The 26118-nt window shown below is 44.6% G+C and overlaps 2 protein-coding genes across 2 annotated transcripts in view; one reads left to right on the top strand and one right to left on the bottom strand.

The window, feature by feature from the left end:
- The first annotated feature begins 5911 nt into the window (after positions 1–5911).
- On the top strand, positions 5912–21188 carry Ankrd40 (ankyrin repeat domain 40). The gene is made up of 5 exons (XM_048366839.1): positions 5912–6179; positions 13793–13941; positions 14312–14794; positions 18074–18255; positions 18811–21188. The coding sequence occupies exons 1-5, from the start codon at positions 6046–6048 to the stop codon at positions 18955–18957; spliced, it is 1095 nt and encodes a 364-aa protein (XP_048222796.1). The 5' UTR covers positions 5912–6045; the 3' UTR covers positions 18958–21188.
- Positions 21189–22571: 1383 nt separating this feature from the next.
- Abcc3 (ATP binding cassette subfamily C member 3) overlaps positions 22572–26118 on the bottom strand; it is a 46266-nt gene continuing 42719 nt past the window's right edge. The window contains exons 29-30 of the mRNA XM_048366831.1: positions 25902–26096; positions 22572–23059 (exon numbers count right to left, since the gene is read on the bottom strand). Coding sequence (XP_048222788.1) covers positions 22951–23059; positions 25902–26096 — 304 coding nt within the window. The 3' untranslated portion in view covers positions 22572–22950. The remainder of the gene's footprint in view (positions 23060–25901; positions 26097–26118) is intronic.

Here is a 26118-nt window from a genome sequence, read left to right on the forward strand (position 1 = left end):
CGCCTCCATTTTCCTCCTCGCTGTGCTGCTCCGTCGGCCTTTGTATAGATTCCCTGATGTGCTGGGCCGGGGAGCCAGGGACCAGGCCACGTGGAGTTTGGGGATTTGACCCCGATGCCTCCCAGTCTGGAATTTATTTTGTTGACTCATAGGCTCGTGCCACTAACCCTACTACCTACTCGGGAGGCAGAGATCTTGGGATTGCAGTTCGGAGCCAGCCCTGGGCAGGAAAGTCTGTGAGACTTTTATCTCCCATAATCTACTCCCCCCCCCCCCGCAAAAAAAAAAAAAAGAGCTAGAAATGAAGCTGTGGCTCAAGAGATGAAGAGTACACTAACCTTGAAAGAAAAACCTACAGGACAGCACCCAGACCCTGAGTTTTCAAGCCCAGTACAGGCACAAAATATAAACAAAACAGCTGAATGTACGTAGAGGTTCGGCTTGTGCTGGAAGCTAAATTCAAAACCCTTGAGATGCAGTTTAGACTGTATCAGTGGAGGAACTAAATCACTAGAGGATAGAGTGTGATTACCCAAAGATATTAAGGGTGTCGTTCTGTCAGAAGGCATGCCTGATGCATGGGAAAGAAATTGGAGTGGGGCTTGACGATATGGCTGGTCTCTTGTAGTTTTTGTTTTTTTTCCCCCGGGAGCTGGGGCCGGCGCTCTTCCGCTGAGCCAGATCCCCAGCCCCAGGATATTCTCTCTAAAACCAGTTTGCCTGGGTTTGTGATTCCTAGCTCCATCAGTGGAGGGAGGGGAAAGGGAGTGTTCCTCTTCTGCAAAGTGGGACTTAAGCTTTTTTCTGTGAAGACTGAATAAGTTGATACAATGTAAGACACTCTACATTGTTACAATAAGCCCAACACTCTAAATTCATTCAATCTTTATGGAGGAAAAAAAAATAGCTGGCATGGAGCAAGCTTCTCCCACCCACCAACTTCTACCCAGCTTCAGCTCACAGCCCAAGTTTCACCAACTCCCAGAAATCACCCAGGACCCTTATCTTCCATCTGCTGCACACCATAGATCAACTTCTTTGTGTTAGCATTTTTTTTACCTTAAACATCCTTGCTTATTTTGCATTTTGTCACATGATATTACAATCAGTCTCTTCCTTTAAAATGGAAGTTTTTAAAGGTCAGGTGCCATTTCTACTTATCATCCTGTTCCCAAATGCCAGCAACCAGATTCTACAGACATGTCTGTGTGTATGCACACATGCGTGTATTTAGAATGTAGCTCCACCTCCTAACCTCATTTTGGTTCATGCTAGCTTCTGCATGTCTGTCTTCTCAAAATTTGTGGTTTGAAATTCTAACCCTCTAGAAGGTGGGTGCTTTGGGGCCATGTCTAGGACTTCAGGGCAGAACTCGCAAGAATAGCGCATGTAAGTGAAGTCCAGTGTGATATGCTCAACTATAATCTCAGCTACTGGGGAGACTGAGACTGGAGGATAACATGTTAAGATCAGCCTAGGCAACTTAGGCAGGCTAGGTAGGTAAGTAAGTAGGTGGTAAATTAAAAAACAAACTAAGGTTATATAGCTCATGATATAGTGCTTGTTATAGCTCACGATGTAGCTAATGATATAGTGCTTGTTTAGCATTCAGGAGGCCCAGGGTTCAATCCCTAGTATACACACACACACACACACACACACACACACGCTGCTTTGTCCCTTCCACCATGTCATGTGTGGACACAGTAAGAAGTTGGTTGTCTGCAACCCAGAAGAGACCTCTCCCCAAAACCTGACCATGCTGCCAGCCTGATTTTGTACTTGCTGCTTCCAGAACTGAGAAATTTCTCTTGTTTATAAACCAGCCAAGTTAAGAGTATTTTTTGGTAGCAGCTCAAATGACTAAGGCAGTCTGACTTGCCCTTTCCCACCACTCCACTGGAACTTTCCAAAGCCACCAATAATCTCCTCCAGGTTAAACTCATTTTCTTCTTTTTAATCCTTTCTTCCTTGCCCCATCTGCTGTGTGCGTCTGTGAGTCAGTCCTTTATCACCAATCCCTCCCACTCCTTTGCTTTTCCTTCTACAATTCTCCTTCCAGGCTTTCTCTTCTGTCCATCATTGGAATGTTGAGTGTTCTCCAGGGTTCTGTCTGGATATCTTCTGTCAGCACTTACAGACTCTCTTGGGGGTTATCTCTTCGGTTCCTGTGACTTCAGCTAGCACTTTTTGCTGATGACAGTACTAAGTCTGGATCACCAGACCAGGTCTCCCTGCTGAAGTCAATACCTATGCACACACCATTTACTGGGCATCTCTAAATAAACAATGATAAAAGAAAACACCTTTGGCCTAGGGATATAGCTCTGTGGTAGAACAATTGCCTGGCATGTGCAAATCACTGGGTTCAATCCTCAGCACCAAACTAAACTTAAAAAAATAATAATAAATGAAAGTCTCCAGACACTTCAGTATATTTCAAAGTGAGTTCGTGATGAAACCTCAGATCTCTTCATCTTCTGCTCCAAATCTCAGTAAACAGCCTCACCCTCTCACCAGCCCTAAATCCAAATATCATCTTGGTTTCCTGACAACCTCTGTCGTCCCATCCCATCAAGGGTTCTTCCCTGACTTCTGCTTGTAACTTCCACCTGTGAGTCACTGAGTGTTTACTATATCCACACTTCACACAGAGCCATTCCCAATCCACTGGAACAACCCTGCAAAGGAGGATCCATTGTCATCCCTACTTCACATATGGAGGACTTGAGGCACAGACTGTTGAGTAGCTCACACAAAATCATGAGTGGCAAAAGTGGCATACAAACCAAGGCAGCCTGACATTTGTCTCTAGGCTCATCACCACTATGCCATGTGCTATGCTATTTCTACACCAATGCATATTGCATTCTTGTTTGCCATGCCCCTTCCCCCACCCCCTTAGTCCGTGTGGTCACAGTAGCCATCCTTAAATGACTAGGACAGTGCTTGATTAAAAAACAAACAAACAACAACAACAAAAAAACCCACAAGCAGTCTACCCAGTGAGTTATGCAATTCCCTAGAGAGAAGACAAATAGAAGTCATGGAGTAGATATTAGGTTACATTGAGCTATAGCTGGAACTAGGGGTTTGTTTTGGACTTGGGTTCTTGTTGTTTTCTTGCTTGTTTGTTTTTGTGCTAGGGATTGAATCCAGGAGCATAGTTCTACTACTGAACTATATCCCTGGCCTAGAGTTTGGGGTTTTATCTGAGGACTAACAAATGGAAGATGAGAATCCAAGATAAGTAGAGGATGGGTTTAAGAAAATAGTGATAAAAATAAATAAATAAAAATAAGAAGATATGAGCTGATGACGTGGCTCAGTATAAAACACTTGAGTAGCATGCATGAGATTCTGAGTTCAAGCCTGAGCATCATCAAAATTTAAAAGAATTAATTCACTGATTGAGGGCATTGAAGGCAAACCTAGAATCCGTGTGTGTGTGTGTGTGTGTGTGTGTGTGTGTGTGTACGTGTGTACTGAGGCTTGAAGTCAGGAGGGCCTGGGCACTGTCTCAGCATTTTCTCTTAAGGTTGGCACTCTACCAGTTAGGCCACATCTCCAGTTCTGGCTTTTTGCTGGTTAATTGGAGGCGAGTCTTTCAGATTTATCTGTCTTCAAAGATTGATTCTCAGATCTCTACCTCCTGAGCAGCTAGGTTTATAGGTGTGAACCAATAGTGCCCAGTTTACTATTATCCTTTTGCAGTAAAAATATGTTTTAAGGGCTGGGGATATGGCCTAGCAGCAAGAGTGCCTGCCTCATATACATGAGGCCCTGGGTTCGATTCCCCAGCACCACATATACAGAAAATGGCCAGAAGTGGCGCTGTGGCTCAAGTGGCAGAGTGCTAGCCTTGAGCAAAAAGAAGCCAGGGACAGTGCTCAGGCCCTGAGTCCAAGGCCCAGGACTGGCCAAAAAATATATATATATATATATGTTTTAACAAACCATAGACTTTGCAGTGCAGTCATAACTGATTTGTTTCCTCTTATTGTTTGTTTATTTTTTGTCAGTATTGGGACTAGAACTCAGAGCTTTGTTTTCTTAGCTTTCTTGCTCACAGCTGTTACTCTACCACTAGAGTCAAGTCTCTAGTCTGACTTTCAGCAGAAATCCTCCATGTTTCAGCCTCTTGAGTAGTCAGGATCACAGGTGTAAGCCATTGGTCCTCAGTCCAGTTCCCCCCTCCCCTCCGCCCCCGCCCCTGTCCAGTCCTGGGGCTTGAACTCAGAGCCTGGGCACTGTCCCTGAGTCTCTCTGTGCTCAAGGCTAGGGCTCTACCACTTGAGCACAGCGCCACTTCTGACTTTTTCTGTTTATGTGGTACTGAGAAATAGAACCCAAAGCTTCATGCATGCTAGGCAAGCACTCTACCACTAAGCCCCATTCCCAGCTCATCAGTCCAATTTTTTAAGCTATTTTTTTTTAACAGACTACTTCTTCCTCCCATGTCACCCAAATTGTGTTAAACGATCTAATCCCAATATCAACACATGTCAACTTCAGGTGGAATATCACGCTGGATCTGAGAATTAAAGTTTATATTGAGGAAACAAAAATGTAAACTCAAGCAGAGTTCCAATTTGCTGCAGAGGTCAATTTAAGTGTTTAGTCAGTTTCTATTCAGCACTACCTGGGGTGCAGTGAGTACTGTGTGAATTACTGTATCATAATAAACAGACATTAGTTTTTCATAAATAGTAGCAACAAAAATACTTGCAGTGCTGCCCTAGCCCTCTCCTCTCTCCCATGGGAAGGGAAGATTTTATGCCTACACTGGTCCCCTCCTATTTCATCTTTCTTTGTTTGGGCCTTCTTCCCAGCCTCCCCAGGGAAATTGCCTTAATCCTCTAGCCCCATCTGCAAAATTCCATCCTGAGCCCATTCCTTAGAGCTCTCCATGGCACCTGGGCTCAGCAAAACAATATTTTCCTTTTTTCCCACTGGATAATAAAGCAGTGCCAACTGAGGTTCTGAACCTCATTAGAGAGATTAAGCAAGCAGTCCAACAAACTGCTGTTTATAAACACACCATGGGCTCTACCCCCAGTGCCTGGGATCAGACCCAGGATGATTCCAAAGCTTCTTTGGTGTTCTTTACTCCCCCCCCCCCACCTCCTTTCATAGCTTTCATAAAAGGGTAATTAGTTATGATTTATAATCTGCACAAAGTTACAGCGCAGAAACTATAAACACAATGTTAGTATTTTGTTAGTATTTTTCCTAAATGCCGGCTTAGAAGAAATCTCAGTCTAAAAGGAGAGGTAAAACAATAACAATAGAAATAAATATTCTAACGGAGTGTGGTCCCCAGCACTGTCACAAATAAGAAAGAACAGCGTGATCTATCTCTGTAATAATGGGGGTATTATATAGTGAAATCGTTGTCAGCCCATTTCCCCATCCCGCTGGGCAAGAACTGGCTCAGATAAGGAAAAAGAGCCAACCAAACCCAAGTGGAGGGGGCTGGAGGGGGGGGTGGGGGGAATTGTGCACCGACCACCCATTTATATTTGATGCCTGGTAAAATAGTCTGCACCCAGAGGATAAGGCTTTTTCTGGCTCTCAAGTTCTCCCCCCCCCTCCTCCCTTATTCATGTGTCTTCTCCTCCCTAGAAGCTGAGGGGTTGGCGAGGTCTAAAAATAGCCAATGAATCACAGCAGATAATACTGTGCAGTAGTTACATAAACAGCGGGCCGGGGCGGTGGGCGGGGCGGTGGGTCGGAACGGAAGAGATCTGGGTCAGCGTTGTCACACTGAATAGGGTCCCCCGGAGCCGGCCTGCCGCGGCGCGGCGGGGGCAGAGACCTGGGCCTGCAGGCGGGCAGAGCTGCGGAGCGGCGGGCACTGGGCGGGACGGGGCTGGGCGGGGTGGGGGGAGGACACCGGACGCGGGCCGAAGCGCGGGCGGCCGCACGAGCAGGGGCCGTGAGCCCTGCGCTCCTTTCCCCGATGGCCCGGGACGGGCTGCGGAGGCGGTGGCGGCGCTGACAGACCCGGGGTTGGGGCGGGGCGGCCTGGGGCCCGGGGGAAAGATGAGTGCCCTCCTAGAACAGAAGGAGCAGCAGGAGAGGCTGCGGGAGGCCGCGGCCCTGGGGGACATTCGGGAGGTGCAGAAACTGGTGGAGAGCGGGGTGGATGTGAACTCCCAAAATGAGGTCAACGGCTGGTAAGTGGGGAGTCGGGGTGGCCGTAGGGGGTCAGGGCTGCTGGCCGTGTGTGTGTGTGTGTGTGTGCGTGTGCGTGTGCGCGCCCTCGCGTGCGTGGGAAGGGGGGAGGCATGGCACCATCGGGTGCTACCTGGGCCTGGCGCTGTACTTGAATGCCGGGCACAGAGGTGAGGCCTGGGGTCTCAGGCCTCCTAGGTCATGTCCTCCTGAGGCTAAGTCTGGATCACCCTTGCCTCGTGCAGTCAAGAGTGTGTTCTGCCCACATACTGGGCAGCGCCTGTGAGGACCCTGCCCTCCCCCTTCCGCACCTCCTCCCTCCCCCCTCACTCCCCCCTTGATTAACTTTGGTCAAGCGGTGCCCAAGGCTATAATTCTCAGCGACACTACACTGGAGCCCATCCCGGTTAAATTATTTGACTATAGGTGGTTCTGAAACACAGATATGCACAGCAAAAAGCATAGAAGCAACTGAGCAAATTTGAATCTTGTAAACTAGAGTGATTTCTTCTAGCCAATACCAGATGGAAAAGCAAAAAAAGAACAAAATTATCACCACTTGCATCGATTGTGCATCATTGTTGTCTGCAACAGTAACCTGCTGCTGCCTACAGCTGCCTGTCGAAGGAAGACTCATTTGTTTATAGAGGGTTTTGCTTTGTTTTCCCAGTACAATTTGCAATCGAGAATCTCACCCAATGCCTTTAGATGTCTGCCCCAAGGCTGGTTCCTTCCCAACCAAATAAGGAGTGTCATTTTAAGATGCTGCTGGTGGTCAAATCTTTTAGTTTTCAGTTACTTGATGTGACTATTATTCTGTTTGCATTTACATTTGAAGTTTGGTCCAACAGTATTTAACCAGCCTACTTTGCTAGCTTAGAGTTAAAATGTGAGTTTCCAAATGTTTTGTTTATTTACTTATTTTAAATAGAACCCTATATTCTGGAACAACGTACAGTGGAGATAATTCCAACTCCAGCGACTAGCTCACCACCATTTGTCAGTCTGATAGTCAGGGTCAGTACTGCAGTTCCCTTGATTCCCAACAAATATGTCTGCCTCTTTTTCCTCAAGCAAGCAGCCTCGAAAACTGTGTGCAAAGCCAGGAAACGGTGGATATACTTTCTTCTTGTTTTGTCTAAAAGTGTTCACGTTTTGCTGTTTTGCTGTACCTTTTCTGAGAATTGCTCTGTGAAAGCTGTGAATTCCTGACTTGGCACTGGGAGGCAGTGTTGTGCAGAGTAATGGGTTGGCTTAGGGTTCTTCATGCCTGCCTAAGCTAAACAACCTGGCCAGAGCCACGACATTTTCCATTATTTCAGAAGAGTGTTGTGAGCATTTAATGGGATGAAGGATAATATAGATAACTAACACTTATTGCAGTTGATCTGGAGCATAGATGCAGTTCCAAGCACTTACCATGTATTGCTTCATTTCAACTACTCGGGAGACATTGCTATTTTCTCCATTTTACAGATGAAGAAACTGAGGCCCAGAAACATTAAGTAAATTCTCTAATTTACAAAACGTCCCTAAGTGGCTAGCAATAGTTCTCCGTAGGGTGAGAGTTTTAACTGGTAGAGCTGGCAAATGAACTCAACATCTGACTCCAGATCTTAACCCTCCCTAGCACAATGCCAGCCACATGGTGGATGTTCAGTCAGTGTGAGACGAGTGTGCACTAGTTAGAAGTTCTGATTCTAACACAACATGGCCAAGATTAAATTCCTAGATTCCCCTTATCCACCTTCTGTCGCTGGCCTCCCGAATCTTTCTCATCTCAGCCTTTCACATGTCAGATTCAAATGTTTGGCAGCCTCCTCCTCTCCTGCCTTACCCTCACACTCTACATCCAGTCAACCAGGAAATTCTGATTCTACCAGCTCCCCCTTCAGATATAATTAGAATCTTGCCACTTCCCGAATCCTACAAGCTCTTTCCACGACATCACTTACCTCACTAGATTGTTGTGTAGCCTCCTGACTAATCTCCTTGGTTATTAAATACCAGCCCCCCCCCCCCGCCTCCATCTTCTCAACACAGTGGCCAGAGGCATCCTTACTTAACACAAGTCAGATCGTTTGACTCTGCTCAGTTGAAACCAGCTCCATATCACTCTGAAGAGAAGCCAACAAGTCCTATAAATCCTACTCCCTGTCCCTCTCCTTCCATCTGGGCCTCATCTCTTGAGAGTTGACTATTCCTTGTTCACTTTCTTCCCATGATATTCTTGTTTGCTGGAATACCAGGCAGTGTCCTGATTCAAGACCTTTGCATTTTGTCTTTCTCCCAGATACATCCTCTGTCCTCTTCTTTTAGATCTTAGCTTAGAAGTCATCTCATGATGAAGCCTTCAGTCCTCCTTCCCTTCCTCCCTCCCTCCCTCCTTTCCTTCCTTCCTTCCTTTTCTTTCTTTTTTTTCTCTCTCTCCTTCCTCCTTTCTTTTCTTTTCCCTTCCTCCTCTTCTTTCCTTTCTTTCCTTTCTTTTGTGCCAGTACTGGGGTTGACCTCAGGGCCTGGCTATGTCCCTTAGTTTGTTTGCTCAAGACTAGCATTTTATCACTTGAGTCACTGCTCCTCTTCCAGCTTTTTGTTGTTTAATTGGAAATAAGAGTCTCATAAACTTTCCTGCCTGGGCTAGTTTTGAATTGTGATCCTTAGATCTCAGCCTCCTGGGTAGCTAGGATTATAGGCATGAGCCACTGCACCTGGCATAAAGTCTGTTTTTGCCCCCAGATTTAAAGTTGCACAACGTCCCTCTCCAACCTCTGTCATTTCCTAATCCCTTATTCCACATTATTGTCCCTATAACACCTAATCATCACCTCCCATACAGTATGCTGTGCTCATTTATTTGCTGACTGCCTCAGTTTTCTCAGCTGTAAAATGGAGGGATGTTAATAATAGTACTTACCTCACCCTCATGGGATTTTTTTTAAAGGGTTTTAGCTTGATTGTTGGTTTACAAAGATGAAGTCTCTTGCTGGGCACCAGTCACTCACATGTATCCTCCTAGACACTCAAGAAGCTGAGATCTGAGGATCGTGGTTTAAAGCCAACCTGAGCAAACACATCTGAGAGACTCTTATTTCCAGTTAACCAGCACAAAGATGAAAGTAGAGATGTAGCTCAAGTGGTAGAGTACCAGCCCTGAGCTAAAAAACTAAGCAAAGTTGACCAGGCTGGCCTCAAAATAGGCTCAAGTGAACTTCCTTAGTAGCTAGTACCATAGACATTCACCATTGTACCTAACTCCCTGTGTGATATTTTGAAGATTACTATATGTAAAGTTACTATATATAGTGTTTTTTGCATAATGCCCAACATGTAAAGAAATATATTTCTTTTTAAGCAACATGTTGGGTAATAACACATAAAATTAACTTGAAAAATCCAACTTTTGGGCTGGAGGTATGTCTTAGTGGTAGAGTACCTGCATAGCCATCATGAGGCCCTGAGTGTTCAAATACCAGTTCTACCAAAGTAAAACAAAAAAACTCAACAAAAACCCTGTACACTTTTTAGCTTAGAGAAGTAGAATAACAGCCAAGCGCTGATGCCTCACACCTGGAATCCTAGTTATTCAGGAGGCTGAGATCTGAGGATTGCAGGTTCAAAGCCAGCCTGGGCAGGAAAGACTGTGAGATTCTTTATCTCTAATTAACTACCAGAAAACCAGAAGCAGAGCTGTGGCTCAAAGTGGTAGAGCAAAAAAGCTCAGGGACAATACCCAGGCCCTGAGTTCAAGCCTCAGGACTGCCCCCCCCCCAAAAAAAAAAGTAGAATAGTGAATGCTTCCAGTTTTTAGTTGTTCTGGAACCATAATAATGCCCAGAGGCTCTGGACTGAAATATTTCCTAGCACAATTAGGATATTCTGGCTACAGTTATAAAATTTAAAGAGTTGAAGTTCAAAGAGTCCCCACATCAATTATTATGCAAATGTATGCAAATGTTATATGTACCCCTTGAGTTGCAGGAGCAAATATAATAGCTAATGAAGAGGTTGAAAAAAATTCTATGCAGTGGTTATGAGTTACGATTGTAATTAATGATCACTGAGGGTTCAGGGCTGTGGGGGACGGTTGTGTTGATGTAACCCCACTTTATGTGGTGATGCTTTGGCTAGTTGGTTTGTCCCTGAGTCTCTCAGACTCACAGTAAATCACCTTCTTCACTCTCCAGCTTGCCATGAGCGAGTGATTTACTACTAGCAAGCAAGCACTTTATTTCCAAATGGGAGCCTATTTTTCTCATCATGCTCCATTCATTTTTGAGTGCTCACTTATTATAATCATTTCCTTTTCAAGCATATGCCATGGACATCCACACACAAACACACTCTGATGTAATTTGCCCCGAGTCAAGGATCTTTTGGTCCTACTCTAAGCAATGTTTACTTTATCTTAGGTTCACTCACTAAGTAATAAGAAACACTGGGGCTGGAGGTGTTGCTCAGTAGTAGAACACTTGCCTAGCCTTGGTGAGCACCACAAAATAATAAGAATTAAACCCCTGCATGTGCTTATGGAGCTTATAGTCTAGAAGTCCAGGTCAAGTTTCTTCTACTGGGAATGTGGCTTAGCAATACAGCACTTGACAAGTTCAATCCCCAGTACTACCCCTAACCCCCAAAAACTTTTAAAAAAGTAATCTCGGTGAAAGCTGTTTATGAATAGGCATTTGTGGAAAAGGGAAAGAGAAACAGGCTCTTCTGGGGCTGGGGACTACGGAGAAGGGTTTCAGTTAATTTGGGTGAAAGGGTGAATAAGAATGAAATCAATTGTTGGCATGCATGAAAACAGGACAATGACACCTGTTGAAATTCTGTTAGGAAGGGGGAAACAGATAGAGTGATGGGGGATTGATTGGAATACATTGTATATGTGTATGGAAATGTCACAATGAACTATATCCTCTTGTAGCCTGCTCATGCCTGTAATCCTAGCTACTCACAAGGCTGAGATCTGAGGATTGGGGTTCAAAGCCAGCATGGACAGAAAAGTCCCTGCAAGATTCTTTTCTTTTTTTCTTTTTTTTTTTTTTGGCCAGTCCTGGGGCTTGGACTCAGGGCCTGTCCCTGAGAGCACTGTCCCTGGCTTCTTTTTGCTCAAGGCTAGCACTCTGCCACTTGAGCCACAGTGCCCCTTCTGGCCATTTTCTATATATGTGGTGCTGGGGATTTGAACCCAGGGCCTCATGTATACAAGGCAAGCACTCTTGCCACTAAGCCATATCCCCAGCCCTGCAAGATTCTTTTCTCCAGTTAACCACTCACAAACCAGAAGTGGTACTGTGGCTCAAAGTGATAGAGCAAGCCCTGAGTTCAAGCCCCATGACTAATAAAAGAAAAAAAGAAAGAAATACCCCCTCGCATAGCTAATATGTACTAAAAACAAAAGCAAAACAAAACAAAGCAAAAGCTTCCCCCACATGAGCATTTACCTCATAGAGAAAGAATGTACACAATGTCACCTGGAGAGTGAACTAATAGAATGTCACTCAAGATACCACCAGGACAAGCTAGCTTTCTGTGCATCTCTTATAAGTGCAAAGGGCTGCTCAGCTTTTTCCTGGTACCAAAAGAACTTTCTAGCTAATTGTCTTACCAGGTACCCAGTGACCTGACCCTCACTTGAACACGTGTTCTGCTCTTCATCTTATCTGTCTGTCTGTATTTGGCTATAAGCTCTGAAGATATTTGCCGCAGTTCAATTAGAGAGTTAGTGACTGAGGACATTTCAAAACAGAAGGGGAAAAGTTTTTTCCTTCCATAATATTCAGGCAGCTTTGGCACCTGAGGGCGCCTAAACTTCAGTTAAGATGGTGTCTTGCTGGATGCTTTTGTTTCATGTCTATAATCCTAGCTACTCAGACTGAGATCTGAGGATCCAAGTTTGAAGCCAGCCTGGACAAGAAAGTGTATGAGACTCTTTTATCTCCACTAAACAAACAAACAAGATGGAGCTATGGCTCATGTGATAGAGCACTAACCTTTAGCAGAAGAAGCCCAGGGACAGATCCCAGTCCCTGAGTTTAAATGAGTCTGATCCAATAGAAGAGTCTGATTTCAATTTTTTTTTTTTTTTTTAGATACATGTTCTTTTTTCTTATGCCAGTCCTGGGGCTTGAACTCAGGACCAGGGCATTGTACTTGAGCTTTTTTGCTCAAGGCTAGCACTGTACCACTTGAACCACAGCTCCACTTTCAACTTTTTGCTGGTTAATTGGAGATAAGAGACTCATGGATTTTCCTGCCTGGGTTGGCTTCAGACTGTGATCCTCAGATCTCAGTCTCTTGTGTAGGTAGGATTACAAGCGTGAGCCACCATTCCCTGGCTAGATAAATGGCTTAAGCACTTTGGGAATTAAAGTTTGTATGTAGTTAGTGTATTTCATTTAAGCAAATGAGAACATGTTTATAGCCTTCTGGAAAGAATTAGCATAGCCAACTCTTTAAAAGTGGAAATTTGGAAATCCTTTGTGTGTATGCAGGTGAAAAAAGAAAAAGAGGAAAAGGGAATGAACAACTGAAATTTACTCTGGGGTGTCTGCTATAGTAATAATAACAAGTAACAGAGAAGCTGCAGATGGGGATAGTAATTAGCTTGAGATTATCTTTAAGGGGCATTTTGATACATATGAGGTGAGTTTCCATAGTCCCTAGAAAGGAATGAGGTAATATTGAAACAGGTTTTAAAGAGAGTGAGACACTCTAATGAGTGCTGCTGACAGAGTAACAAACACCCTGAAGTGTCATTGGAGTTTTCTGGAAGCCACTGAAATTAAACTCTTAAGGATGAGGGCTGGGTGTGGCCCAAGTGGTACAACCCCTGCCTAGCAAGTAGGAGGCCCTCAATTAAAAAAACAACAACAAAAAAAACCCCAGCTTCTAGAATGAATTAATGCCCCCCCCCCAATGGCTGTGCACATGCTAGGCAAACAGTCTATTACTGATCTATCTTTTAATTAAAATTTTTATTGTTAATATAAAGGTGATATACAAAGGGGTGTAGTTATATAAGTCAGGCCTGATCTATTGAGTGACTCCTCAGCCCCAAAAATGAAACTTAAAAATTTTGATGGGCTGGGAATATGGCCTAGTGGCAAGAGTGCTTGCCTCATATACATGAAGCCCTGGGTTCGATTCCTCAGCACCACATATATAGAAAACGGCCAGAAGTGGCACTGTAAAGAAGACAGAATCATCAGAAACTAAACACTTAAAAAAGATTTTTCCATTGTTTCCATATCTTAGAGTATGTTTCAATATGTGTATTATTTTGTATAAATATGAAGAGGTATATTCAGAATGTGAACTCTCAAGTCACCTCTCCTCATTTTTTTTTTTTTTGGAATTTTGGGGTGTGAACTCTGGGCTTGGGTGCTGTCCCTAAGCTCAAGGCTAGTGCTCTACCACTTGAGCCACAGCACCACTTTTGGTTTTCTGAGTAGTTTATTGGAGATAAAAGTCTCACAGACTTTTTTGTTCAGACTGGCTTTGAACAGTGATCCTCATATCTCAGCCTCCTGAATAGCTGAGATTACTGGCTTGAGCCACAGGCTCCCTACACTCTCCTCATTTTAAATCATTCTCTGTCTTTTCTTTGGGCTAGGACATGTTTACACTGGGCATGTAAACGCAACCATGGTCAAGTGGTCTCCTACTTATTAAAATCAGGAGCTGACAAAGAGATTCTTACTACAAAAGGAGAAATGCCAGTGCAGTTAACATCACGGAGAGAAATCAGGAAGATAATGGGAGGTGAGTCTGTGTTTGGAGGAATTTTGAATTTTATCAAGCTAGTTTAAGATGTGGTATTATGGTAACATTTTTGATGCTGGCCAAACAACTGGCCTATTTTCTCAAAGCTACTTACTATGCCAAGATATTCTTTCCATGTTATTTCTGGTCACACATTATAAGGTCAGCATGATAAAGTTTCTTTTTATTTGTGAAATTGAAGACAATGATAAAAATAGTAATCATAAACTGAACAAAACATTCTTTTCTGACTTGAAGAGGCAATAAGTACTGACAAAATATTTCTCACATACCAAAGGACATTGGTTTCCGAAAGATACTTTCTGGTTATTTTTAAAGGACTATGTAAATCTTCTGTTTTCTTTTAAAGTGGAAGAAGATGATGATGACGACAGCCTCCCCCAGTTGAAGAAGGAGTCAGAACTGCCCTTTGTTCCCAGCTATTTGGCCAACCCAGCTTTCCCTTTTATCTATAATACTTCAGTGGACGATTCAGCCCAGCTGCAGAATGGGGGGCCCTCCACACCTCCGGCATCACCACCTGCAGACAGCTCGCCTCCACTGCTCCACTCTGGGGATCCCCCCTTGCGGGGAGCTTTCCCCCGGGACCATACCTCCTTGGCACTGGTTCAGAACGGTGATGTGTCTACCCCCTCTGCCATACTCAGAACACAAGAAAGCACAAAACCCGGTCCTGTTTGTCAGCCGCCTGTGAGTCAGAACCGTTCCCTGTTCTCTTCTGTCCAGTCTAAGCCACCAGTGTCACTGGAGCCTCCAAACGGGACGTATGCAGGACCAGCACCAGCCTTCCAGCCATTTTTCTTTACTGGAGCATTTCCGTTTAATATGCAAGGTAACTTTTCCCTAGCAAGCAGCTTCTGCAATGAGGGAGTGAGATTTGTTTTATTTTTATATATTCAGGATATAATTACAAACTCGGAGAAGACCTGTATATGAACTCCCTTTTCTCAGATTCACAAACTGTTTCCCTTTTACTGTGTTACCTTGAGATACTTAAGTATTGGTCCTATTATATGTTTCCTAGCAACAAGGATATTCTTGTATGATAGCTACAGTACAGGTATTACATTTAGGAAATAGAACCATGATTTAATACAGATGTGCAATCTATATTTAAATGTTATTAGTTATTTCAACAAAGCCCCCGTGGGTATCTTTACCCTCCTTAATCTCTGCTTCTGCCCAGGGTCACCCATTGCACCTGTTTATGTTGTCATTCTAGTCTTCTTTGACCTGGAACATTCTCTATCCTTTCTCTGTCATTTTTACCTCAATATTTTCAGTGGGTCCAGGCCATTTATTTGGTAGAATGTGATTTTCATTGTTTCATTATTTCATCATTCTGTTTATTAGTTGGTATTACACTGTAAAGCAAGGCTTCCTCCTCCTCTTTTTGTTTGTGCTGGTACTGGGGCTTGAACTCAGGGCCTTAGATTCTTGCTTGGCTTTTTCATTCAAGATGGTGCTCAACCACTGGAGCCACAGCTCCATTTTCAGCTTTTTGCTGGTCAATTGGAGATAAGAATCTCATGGACTTTGCTGTCCAGTTTGGCTTTGAACTTTGATCCTCAGATCTTAATCTTCTAAGCAGCTAGTATTAAAAGTGTGAGCCACAGGTGCCCAGCCCTTCTTCCCCATTTCATTAGTATGGATTCTTTGGTTCTTACTAGATTCAGTGGGGGAGAATCTGTTCCTATTGTTATTTTGATTCTCAAATTGTTCTTGATGTGGCCTTGGGGGGCCTCTCCAAGCTACTTTGTAATCCTTGGCCATACCACATCATTCTTGGCATGTTTCTTTTCTTTCTTTCTTTCTTTTTTTTTTCCCCCAGTCCTGGGCCTGAACTCAGGGTCTGAGCACTGTCCCTGGCTTCTTTTTGCTCAAGGCTAGCACTCTGCCACTTGAGCCACAGCGCCACATCTGGCCATTTTCTGTATATGTGGTGCCGGGGAATCAAACCCAGGGCTTCATGTAAGCACTCTTGCCACTGGGCCACATTCCCAACCCCTTGGCATGTTTCCTTACTTTCTATACAGCAAGATGCTGCAGGCTCAGCCCCCAACCCAGAAATCATCTGGGCTTTTGTTTTTGTTTGTTTTGGTTTTTATTTGTTTGGTTTTTTCCCCCCCTCTGGCAATAGTGAAGTTTGACTTCAGAGTCTCATGCTTGTGGTCATGTGAACCACATTACCAGCCCTTTTTGCTTTTAGTTATTTTTTTTCAGATATTTTAGTTATTTTCCAGCTTTTTGCCAAGGCTGCCCTCTGACCTCAGTATTACTACCTATGGTTCCCACTTAGCTGGGATTACAGCAGTGAATCGCCATGCCTAGCTTATTATTTGAGATACAGTCTTGCTAACTTGTTTGCTTGGGCTGACCATGAACCACAGTTCTCCTATTTCTACCTTTTGGGTAGCTGGGATTATAGGCATGTACCACTACACTTGATAAGAATTAGTTGCGTAGATTCTCTGAGGAGTTGGATAGATTTTCCTGGTTTCTTTTGGTAGAGGATCATATTTAGAAACCAAATGTGGGCACTAGGTGTCCTCATTGCTATAGGTATATAATTCCTTTGAGGCTTAATCAGAGAAAAGAGTTAAGAACAGAAGGAAATATGAAAGGAAGGAAAAGAAAGAAACAGACAAACTTATTAGCCATGTATTCATGCTCGTATATATCAATATTTCTGTATTAATTTGTGTGTATTTTTTCTTTTTTTTGTTGTTGTTGTTTGTTTTTTAATCAGTCATGGGGTTTGAACTCTGGGCCTGGGCGCTGTCCCTGAGCTCTTCAGCTCAAGACTGGTACTCTACCACTTGAGCCACAGTGCCACTTCCGGTTTTCTGGTGGTAATTGGAGATAAGAGTCTTACAGACTTTCCTGCCTGTGCTGGCTCTGAACTGTGATCCTCATATCTTAGCCTCCTGAGTAGCTAGGATTACAGGCATGAGCCACCAGTGCCAGGCCTTGTATATATCTTTTTAAGAACATTAGAAATCAATAAGTTCATCCTAATACTTCTAATTCTGCCAAGTGCCACAGGGCACAGTCTAGCCTTCACTTGCCTTTTCCCTTGGAGTCACTCTGAGCACCCATTTTTGAGGACCAAGTGCTGTGAAGACCTGCACTTAAGAGTGAAACAGATCTGCCGGGGGTCTGTCTGTAAATGCCTCGCCCACTCCATCTTGGTAGCCACGCTCAGAATGTAGAGGAATACTGCTTCCATTCCTTACTCACAAGTAATAGCCCTGAGGCCCTCCTTTAGATCTATCTATCTATGTACTGATTGATTGAGCCATTTATTATCTATCTATTTAGCTGTCTATTTATTTAGTGTTGGGGCTTGAACTCAAGGCTATATACAACTTGAGCCACAACTCCATTTCTGTTTTTTGGTGGTTAATTGGAGATAAGAAGCACATGGACTTGTCTGTCTAGGCTGGTTTCTAACCCCATCCTTAGATCTCAACTTCCTGAGTAACTAGGATTCCAGGCCTGAGCCACTTGTGCCCAGCAAGACCCCCTTACTAAGGGGTAATATTTTAAAGTCATAAATATTAACTTTATTTAGCATTAGAACCTATTTGTTCATTTATAATTTTCATTGTTTCATATTTCATTAATCTCTTTGGATTCACGCTTATTCAGTATTCTGAGAATATATTACGTATCATAACTTGTTCTAGCTTTCCTTCCAGCTCTCTCTCCTTCCCCTGCTCTTGTGTAGTTGTTACTCAAGCCCATTACAATATCCCTACCTCCTTAGCTATGGCAGAAGGAAGTGACCCTTCCACAGCTGGAATGGCTGACCCTGTTCCCCCTGTACTTGGCAAACCACAGTCATAGATTCAGGTGAGATAGTTCAGGAAAATGTCTCTGACAGAGCCAGGATTGGTCTGAGCAAGTCTTGCTGACTTGGTGTGGATTTCTCTTTTTATTTCTTGTTGTCTTATGTGATTTATTTTCCAGCCCTCTTCATATAATTAATGTGACTATCTTCTGGAATCAGTCTTTCACTATATGGGGCTATGTTACGCTAGACCATTCATGACTATTCCCCTCTCTCTCTCTCTCTCTCTCTCTCTCTCTCTCTCTCATTTTCATATAGAGCTGGTACTCAAGGTAAGGATTCAGAATCCATCTCTTCGAGAAAATGATTTCATTGAGATTGAACTGGACCGGCAGGAGCTCACTTACCAAGAACTGCTCAGAGTGAGCTGCTGTGAGTTGGGTGTTAATCCAGATCAAGTAGAGAAGATCAGAAAGTTACCCAATACTTTGTTAAGAAAGGTAAGAGAAGCCTGCTAGGCTTAAGTGGTTGTTTTCTGCATTTGGAAAATACCTAACTTCCTCCTTGGTTATATGAGTCATAGTGGAAGAATTAAAAGCAAATAGTGGTTTTCCAAATGTCATCGGTAAGTTTTGTTTCCCTCTACTAAGTCCATAGAGAGCCTGGCATTTTGGAAAGTTGTAAGATTCAAAAGAATGTTCTGAATTACCATTCAGATATACTTGTTTTCAGTTGTTTCTGTAGGGACCAATGGTATTACCTTAGTGTACTCTTAGGTATGCTCTGTGCCTTGTAAGACAAGGCCCAAGTTAAGTCACAGGATGAATCCCTGTGTGGTCCTGCTGCTAGCTCCAGGTCCTTGAGTTCCAAGCTCTGGCTTATGAGGGCTTTTGCCATCCTAACCCAGCTTGTGGCCTGGACTGAGTCACCACTTCCCTGCCTGGGATTTCATTTTCCTTCCCGATTCTGAAGTGAGCGAGGATACTGGTATCATCACTGTCCACTGAACACAGAGACAAGCAGCTCCTTTTAACCTGTGACCTATTTTGTTTTAGGACAAAGATGTTGCTCGACTCCAAGATTTCCAGGAACTGGAACTGGTTCTAATGATAAGTGAAAATAATTTTCTCTTCAGAAATGCTGCATCCACACTGGCTGAAAGGCCTTGCTACAACAGGAGAGCTTCAAAACTGACATATTAATGCAACAGGGATTTTGTCACTGAATGCTGTGACAGTGTGTATCACCTCTGGGCCAAGGACAAGCCATTGATCCAAAAGCCTCGGATACCCACAAGGGCCCCTGGTGCCACTGGGTAGTGTACATTGATGTTGTCCTGCCAAGACAGGAAGCCCCTGCTCCCATGCCCCCAGCAGCGGTGCCACTCTTCCAAGCCTCTTGGTGCACAATAAACCTATCACTGAAGCTTTGAACAGCTAAGAAATGGTCTTGAGAAGCAGATGCCGAGGTTTTGGGCAGTACATCACATGCAGAATGGAAGAGTTGAAGAAGCCGAGAGAAGCGGAGCCTGTCTAGCATCTCTTGTTGTCAGTGTACCTGAAGGGCTGCTGTGCTGTTCTTGCCATTGTGTGCCCATGACTCTTGAAATTGCCAGCTGACTAGAGAGGAAGACTTGGGAAAGCCCAGGTACTAGACACAGGGATATCAGTATGCTATGTGGCTATGAGGGTTCAAATAATGTATTTATAAATGTTACTCAGGTTCAAAGTATTTAAGAATACAGATACCTAATTGTAAATAGGCTGTTAACCAAAAGAGCTTTCCCTTTCCCACATCCCCACTTTATGAACACTCACAGACTGCTTCCCTGGCGGTCATCTCTTATTTTTTCCCCTTCCCCGCCACTAGAGGGCTCTCCTGATGCTTTCTAAAAGAGCCACTGTGTTTTTACTTGGATCCAGCGACCTGTCATCCACGTGTCTCAGTGCACCATTGGAGAAGAGCACAAACGTTGCCCATCCATGTTCTCCACTCTCATTTACCACTGGAAGTGAAAAGCAGTTTTTAAGCCTGAATCTGTTGCTATTTTAAAGGTTATTGGGGGAAACTGAACTAAAGGAGTAAGCATCTTTATTTTTGTATCAAAGATAAAGGTTATTTTGAAACTATTAGGATTTTTACACAGCTCTAAAATCTGTTGCTTTTGTAAACAAATTGTTTGATCATAAGGATCCCCTACTGCCACCACCAATCCACTCAACAAAATAAGTTTTGAGTCTCAGACTAAACAACATCACTTGTTAAACTCTTGAGCATGGCATAAGAATTTTTTTTTTTCTGGGATACATTCAAGGATTCTTCTTTTTTTTTTTTCAGGATCATTACGTTTTTGTTTTTTTTTAAGTCACTGTCTTGTTGAAACAAACAGCTTAACTCTAGACATAGGAACTCAGCCCATGTAGACCAACAGGAGAGCTGGGGTTGACACCAGCTGTTAAAGAGCATCCCTGCTGTCTTAAGATGCTTTCTCCCATAGTGCCTAGAGTTTCTAAAGAAACTTAACTTCCTGACTGTGTTAACTTAATGTTACTAGAACACTACATTGTGAGAGAATGTGCAGATGTCAGTGGAAGAGGATGTCGTGCTTAAGGTAATGGCCTCCTGCTGCTGCCTGCACACCGAAATGAGGTTGAGGCGTTCTTCCATGGAGTCACTCTGTCTAGTGACTTCATTCTATCCCCCATGTGCAGCTGGTGGCTTCCTCACTCTTGTCATCAAGTGTTTGCATAGCCCATAGTTGAGTGAAGGTTGCTTATCACCTTTCTCTCAAGTGCTCTGAAGAAGAAACTATTGTGTTTCAACTAATCTGAAACTTCATTGTCTAGTTGTACTAAACTTTTTTTTAAACATTGTCTTTGAAAAAAGTTAACAATTTACAGATAAAATTAAGTGTGGTTCTATCTTGGAAGAAATAAATGTAGTATTAGCCCATGTTCAAATGACTTGGGTTAAAATTTTCAGGTCAGCTAGATTAACTAGAGGTTCTGAGAAGCAGTGGAGGCCTTGGCTGGGAGGAAGCCTCCAGAGGGTGTGCCAGCGCATGCACCAGGCCCAGGAGAGGAGGGATCAAAGTGTTGTTGGCCCCCGGCAGGCAGTATCCATGTGCCTCTGTTCTGTACTGGTCCTTCTCCCTCTATGCTCCAGGCCTATGACTGCAAGATAAGGCTGCACAGTTGCTGGTAGATGCGTGTAACATCTTAATCTATGCATTCAGAGAAGTATTTTTATATGCATTGTGTCATTTATAATGATTTTTTTTCTTTTAGCTTTGTTAACTGTGAATTTACCCCTCCTCCATGGCATATTTAAAGCATGTGTTCACACTATGTGTAAACATTTCTTGGAAGATTCTTTTCTTTGCATATCACCAATTCTTCAAACCTAACAGGTATTATTAAAATTAAATACTAACTGACCAATCCCATTTTCTTTCATTTCAGCCTCCTAAACATCACTGTACTCCTAATCACGGGCAAATCGAAATAGTCAGGCAATCTGAGGGAGTGCATATACCCCGCCTAAGCTGCTTCTATCCCCAGCACAGCACTCATGGCCTGTCAGTGGACCTGGACACAGACTTTGTGTGGCATCTTCCCTCCCAGTTCACAGCAGTCGCTTCATTTCCCTGGAGTCTGAAGGAGCTAGATGGAGGTCATCCCCTATTAACCACATTTTATATTATCCTATTTACGTGACACAACTGAGCCTCTCCTTTGGGCTGTCCGCACCTGTCAGGTTCTCAGTGAGTTCAGAAGCAAACTCCCAAGACAGGAGAGGAAATACAGCCTTACCCCTTCAGATCTTCAGCTGAGAAGGCTGCTGAATGAACCTGCTTCTCAGTTGGTTTAGGCGAGCTAGTGCCTCACAAAGCAGACGTCATGCCAAATTGGCCTAATAAATCAGAGAGCATAGCAGAGACCTTTTCTGAGCACCAAGGAGAGGCAGAATAATTTGAGCATTTGTGCTTTCATACTTGCTTTATCACAAGGATGAAAGTTGCCTTCCCTATACTCATAAACATCCTGGGCAGAAACAGCCTGCCAAAAAAAATGTGATTAACCTTTAACAAATGGTCCTGCAGCACAGACAGACCCAGAGCATACCGAAAAACCAGATCCAAGTGGCCATCTCCACATCTATTGCAAACAAACCACTTTGGTAGGAAAGACCAGAACCACCACTGCAACCAGTCACATCACCCTAAGATGAAGGTGATACAGGAGACCAGGAAAGCCAGGATGGTAGATCCATTCTGCATGCCTTACTTTGACCTACATCAGATAAACGTATTGGCTTACTAAAACAGCTTATGGATAGTTCCTACCTTGTTTACCAGCTGGGGCTAGGGGGGCAGGGATGGGCCTCTGCTGGATGGAGAGCAAAGGACCCTGGGCCTCTCTTGTATGGAGCCTGCCTTCACTTCTAAAGGAGTGAGGAAGTAAAGCTCCATGCATGCTTAGCCCCTGGAGAATCCGGCTCAGAGGCCGGAGGATGTCATGGAGGTATTCTCAGTAGCTTCCTCATAAGGCCAAAGGTCAAATGTAAAGACCTTTATTTCTCACCTTTTCACAGCATCTGCACAGCAGAGCAGAAACGACTAGCAATTACTCAGTGGACTTTGGCTATGAAAACACTTCCAGCCAGAAGCTTTGAGTCTGAAGTTATCAGATAGATAAGCTGTATAGATCTGGATGAGTTCCTTCTCTGCCTCTCCCCATTCCTCCACCTTTCCCCAAAAGTCCTACCCTCAAACCTTGGGAAAAGGTAGGAAAAGGCAATAATGAGTATCTACATGGTTGACGGTCCAGCTTTATTCAGTCTGCATTCTATTGTAATGCATTCAGGCAGCACTTGGAGTATGACTTGGTTCCTAGGACAAGCTGACCTCGTAGTCTTCTGTTCCAGGTGGAAAAAATAATTTGAAAATATGAAAAGTTAATGCTAGATTGGGAATCAGGATACCCAGGGCTAGTCCAGGCTCTGCTTCAAACTAGCTGTGTCCTCTCGGGCCTTGCTCCGTCTTCATTGCAGTGTTCACGTGCCTGTTCTGTGAGGCACTTTACAGAGCACCCATCTCACAAATGCCTTGAGCAATTGCCATAAAGTCCATTCAGTAGACATATGATGTCATTTGCCTTCCAGGAAAGACCAGGAAGAAATCCCAGGAATAGATTTTAGGCAAGTCCAGCATCTTTGGCCATCCCATAGAAGATGCCTCCAGCTGCAAGGAGGTTTGTTGGAGAATCGAACTCAGCAATGATACCGTTGTCTAGGACAAGGATCCTGAACAAAAAGAAAAGAAAAGAAAAAGAGGTGATCAGGTCTTTATCTGCCCGGCTCCAGAGTCCAATCCTCCTGCCTTTCTGTGTATTACTCAAGCCACGCAGTGCCATGCTAGCTCACCCTCCTCAGTCTACCCTCCAGGCCCAGGCGCTCCATATGTACAAGCTTGCAAAGCTGGTTATTTTTGCCATTCTGTTAGCTCTCCTGACAAATGAAGCTGATTCAGGGATCAAACACAAGGTCCTATTCATCTCTTCAAGTGTGGGCTCTGAAAAACCTTTCTTAATGAGCCCTTCCCCTTGCTGGGGTCGCAGAGCTTCAGCAGGCTGAGCGCAGGGAGCCAGGGCCTGCACTGGGTCCCGTGTACATCCATCTGCTTTGTGCCAGCTCACAAAGGCACGCGGTGGGAAACAGCTGCAGTGACGCCTGACACTGGAATCTAGGACTTAGGCTGCAGCTCTGGAAGCTGTTAACTGTTGGGTAGATTCCCCTCACCCACCCCTGCCCCCACAGTTAAGCAAACGGGTCTGAACCTGGTGCAAGGCCAACAGGCAGTTTCCCCTGGGTGAGGTAAGAACAGACAGCCCTCTACCTCCCCAAGCCTAGAGAGGTGATCCTTCGTGGGAAGGATGGGCTGCTTTGTAACTCCCTACCTGCCAGGCTGTCAGAGCCACACGGAGGGGGGTGGGATGGAGAGGAGTGTTTCTATGGATGTCACAGCCACTGCTCAAATTGGGGCCAGGAGACTACTATCCCTCTCCCAAATTCAAAGTGTAGTATATTCTCCTGCTGTTTGGGTAAGAACCAAGTATATTTCCATGATCCTCCAAGTGTAGCCTTTGCTTCTCTCCACCTCTGCTCCCCTTCCCCCCAGCATAGAGCCATGTGTTGACTTCCTTGTCTTAGCCTCCCCACCCCCAAATCCTCATTTCCCCACTCCTTGCTCATCCTCTAGCACTTGGCTGGTACTGCTTCTCCTAAGGGCCTTAGCAGCCCCATGGTGGAGAGACTTCCTGTTTCCTTCCTGTGGGCTCTGATAGAGGTTCTGACCAATTTATTTCTGTCTGCACTACTAAAATGACCTCCCAATCCCCAAGGTGGGGCTAGGGCTGCTAAGATTTTTTATTTTATTTTATTTTTTTGCTTAGGGCTAGCATGGATCCTTTCAGTCCAGCTCTGTTCCTCCCTCAGATTTTGTCCACCCTCCCTTCTCTTCCTGGTGGGGCTTCTGTAGGGACTGTTCAGAAAGAGGATAACGTCAGACATTCCCACTGGGCAGTCCAGACTCTGCTGGCTACATGGGGACACTTCTAAGAGAGACTGGGTTGATGCCTTATCCCCTAGTCATGGTTCCTCCCTACCTCCATGCTGCCCTTCAGGTGTTTACTGAGCACCCGCAAGCCCGATGGTACATTTGCACTCTGCTCCTTCCACATCCATGTGGACTTGTGGCCTTCAGCCTCCTCCTCCCTTCAGAACTCCCAGTCCTCAAGTCCCTAGGGAGCCCAGCCTGCCAGGCCAACACCAACTCAGTTGTAGGAGGCTTCTGAGTCACCTAACTTCTCCCTTTGCCCTCTGCACTCTGCAATCTGGCATAAATGTGTCTAGATCACAACATTTCCTTTTGCTGAGGGCTTCCCCAAGGAGGGTCCCTTCCTCAACCTTTCCAGGGACTAGTGCTAAGATTACAATCAGTGGACTTGAAGGGGCTGGGAAGCAAACTGACCTTTCTAACATGGTATTTCACAGGGAGTTTAAAATCATATTTCATCTACACTTTGCAGTAATCCTAAGACATCATTTTCATTTGAAATAGGCTCAAACCACCCAAGGTTTTACAGCAACCAGAGACTAGGTCCTCTGACAGAGACATAGTTTTTTCCCCCACCACAGGAAGGGGGATCCTTACGAGGTTATCAGGGGCTCATGCACCTCGGGAGCTGTTACCTCCAGTGTGACCCAGTGTGATTACCCATCATACCTTGCTAGTGAGGTGGAAACAAAGTGACAGGCACTCTGTCAGTGGGCTTGGGAGGGGTAGGCTCAGCATGAGGAGGCTCACCCCTCCTCCCTACCAATAACAAGAGGCAGGATAGAAGTATTCTATGCACAATTCCCAAAGCTTAGAGGCCCCCAGATACCCTGTTCCTACATGTTGGTAACTCTAAAGTGTCCCCTGGGTCTTAGAATATGTCACTGTGCTCTTACCTCTGTGCCCAGGTAACTTGGCTCTATTCTGCCACTTGTCTACACTTTGTGTGTGTGCGCGTGCCTACACACACACTGGGGCTTAAATTCAGGGTCTTGGTGCTGTCCTGGGTTTGGCTGTTTTGTTGTTATTCAAGGCTAGTACGCTCTCCCACTTGAGCCTAAGCTGCACTTCTAGCTTTTCTTGGCAGTTAATTGGAGATAGGCATCTCATGGACTTTCCTGTATGGGCTAGCTTTGAACTGCAATTCTCAGATCTCAGCCTTCTAAATAACTAGGATTACAGGAGTGAGCCACTGACACTTGGCTTCTTGTCCATATCCTGGGAAATCCTTCTCCTAGTGGGGAACTTTTTTTTCTTTTTCTTTTTTGCCAAGTGCCATTTGGCTATTTATAACATAATTCAAGGGCCATACAAAATTATCAATATAGGCAGATGGACTGGAGGCAGCCAATGAGAATATGAGTCTGTCTCATCCTGTACTGAATGATCTTGAAGGCCTTATTCAGCATGATGAATGACAAACAAAAATGGTTCCCTACCCCCTGCTAGCCAATCTCAGGTGCTCTTCAATCCCTAGATACCCCAATTGCCTTGCACCCCCCCACCCCCAACCAGGTCCCCTTGTCCCACCTGGTGTAGTCCATGATGGTGTTAAGCCGGTGGGCAATGGTCAGCACAGTGCAGTTTTCAAACTGAGTGCGGATGGTCGCCTGGATGAGGTCATCGGTCTCCAGATCAATGGCAGCAGTGGCCTCGTCCAAAACCAGGATTCGGCTCTTGCGGAGCAAGGCTCGGGCCAGGCACACAAGTTGCCTCTGGCCAACACTAGGGAGCAGGAAGGCAAGCA

This window comes from Perognathus longimembris, chromosome 17 (assembly GCF_023159225.1).
Source record: "Perognathus longimembris pacificus isolate PPM17 chromosome 17, ASM2315922v1, whole genome shotgun sequence".
NCBI lineage: Eukaryota > Metazoa > Chordata > Mammalia > Rodentia > Heteromyidae > Perognathus > Perognathus longimembris.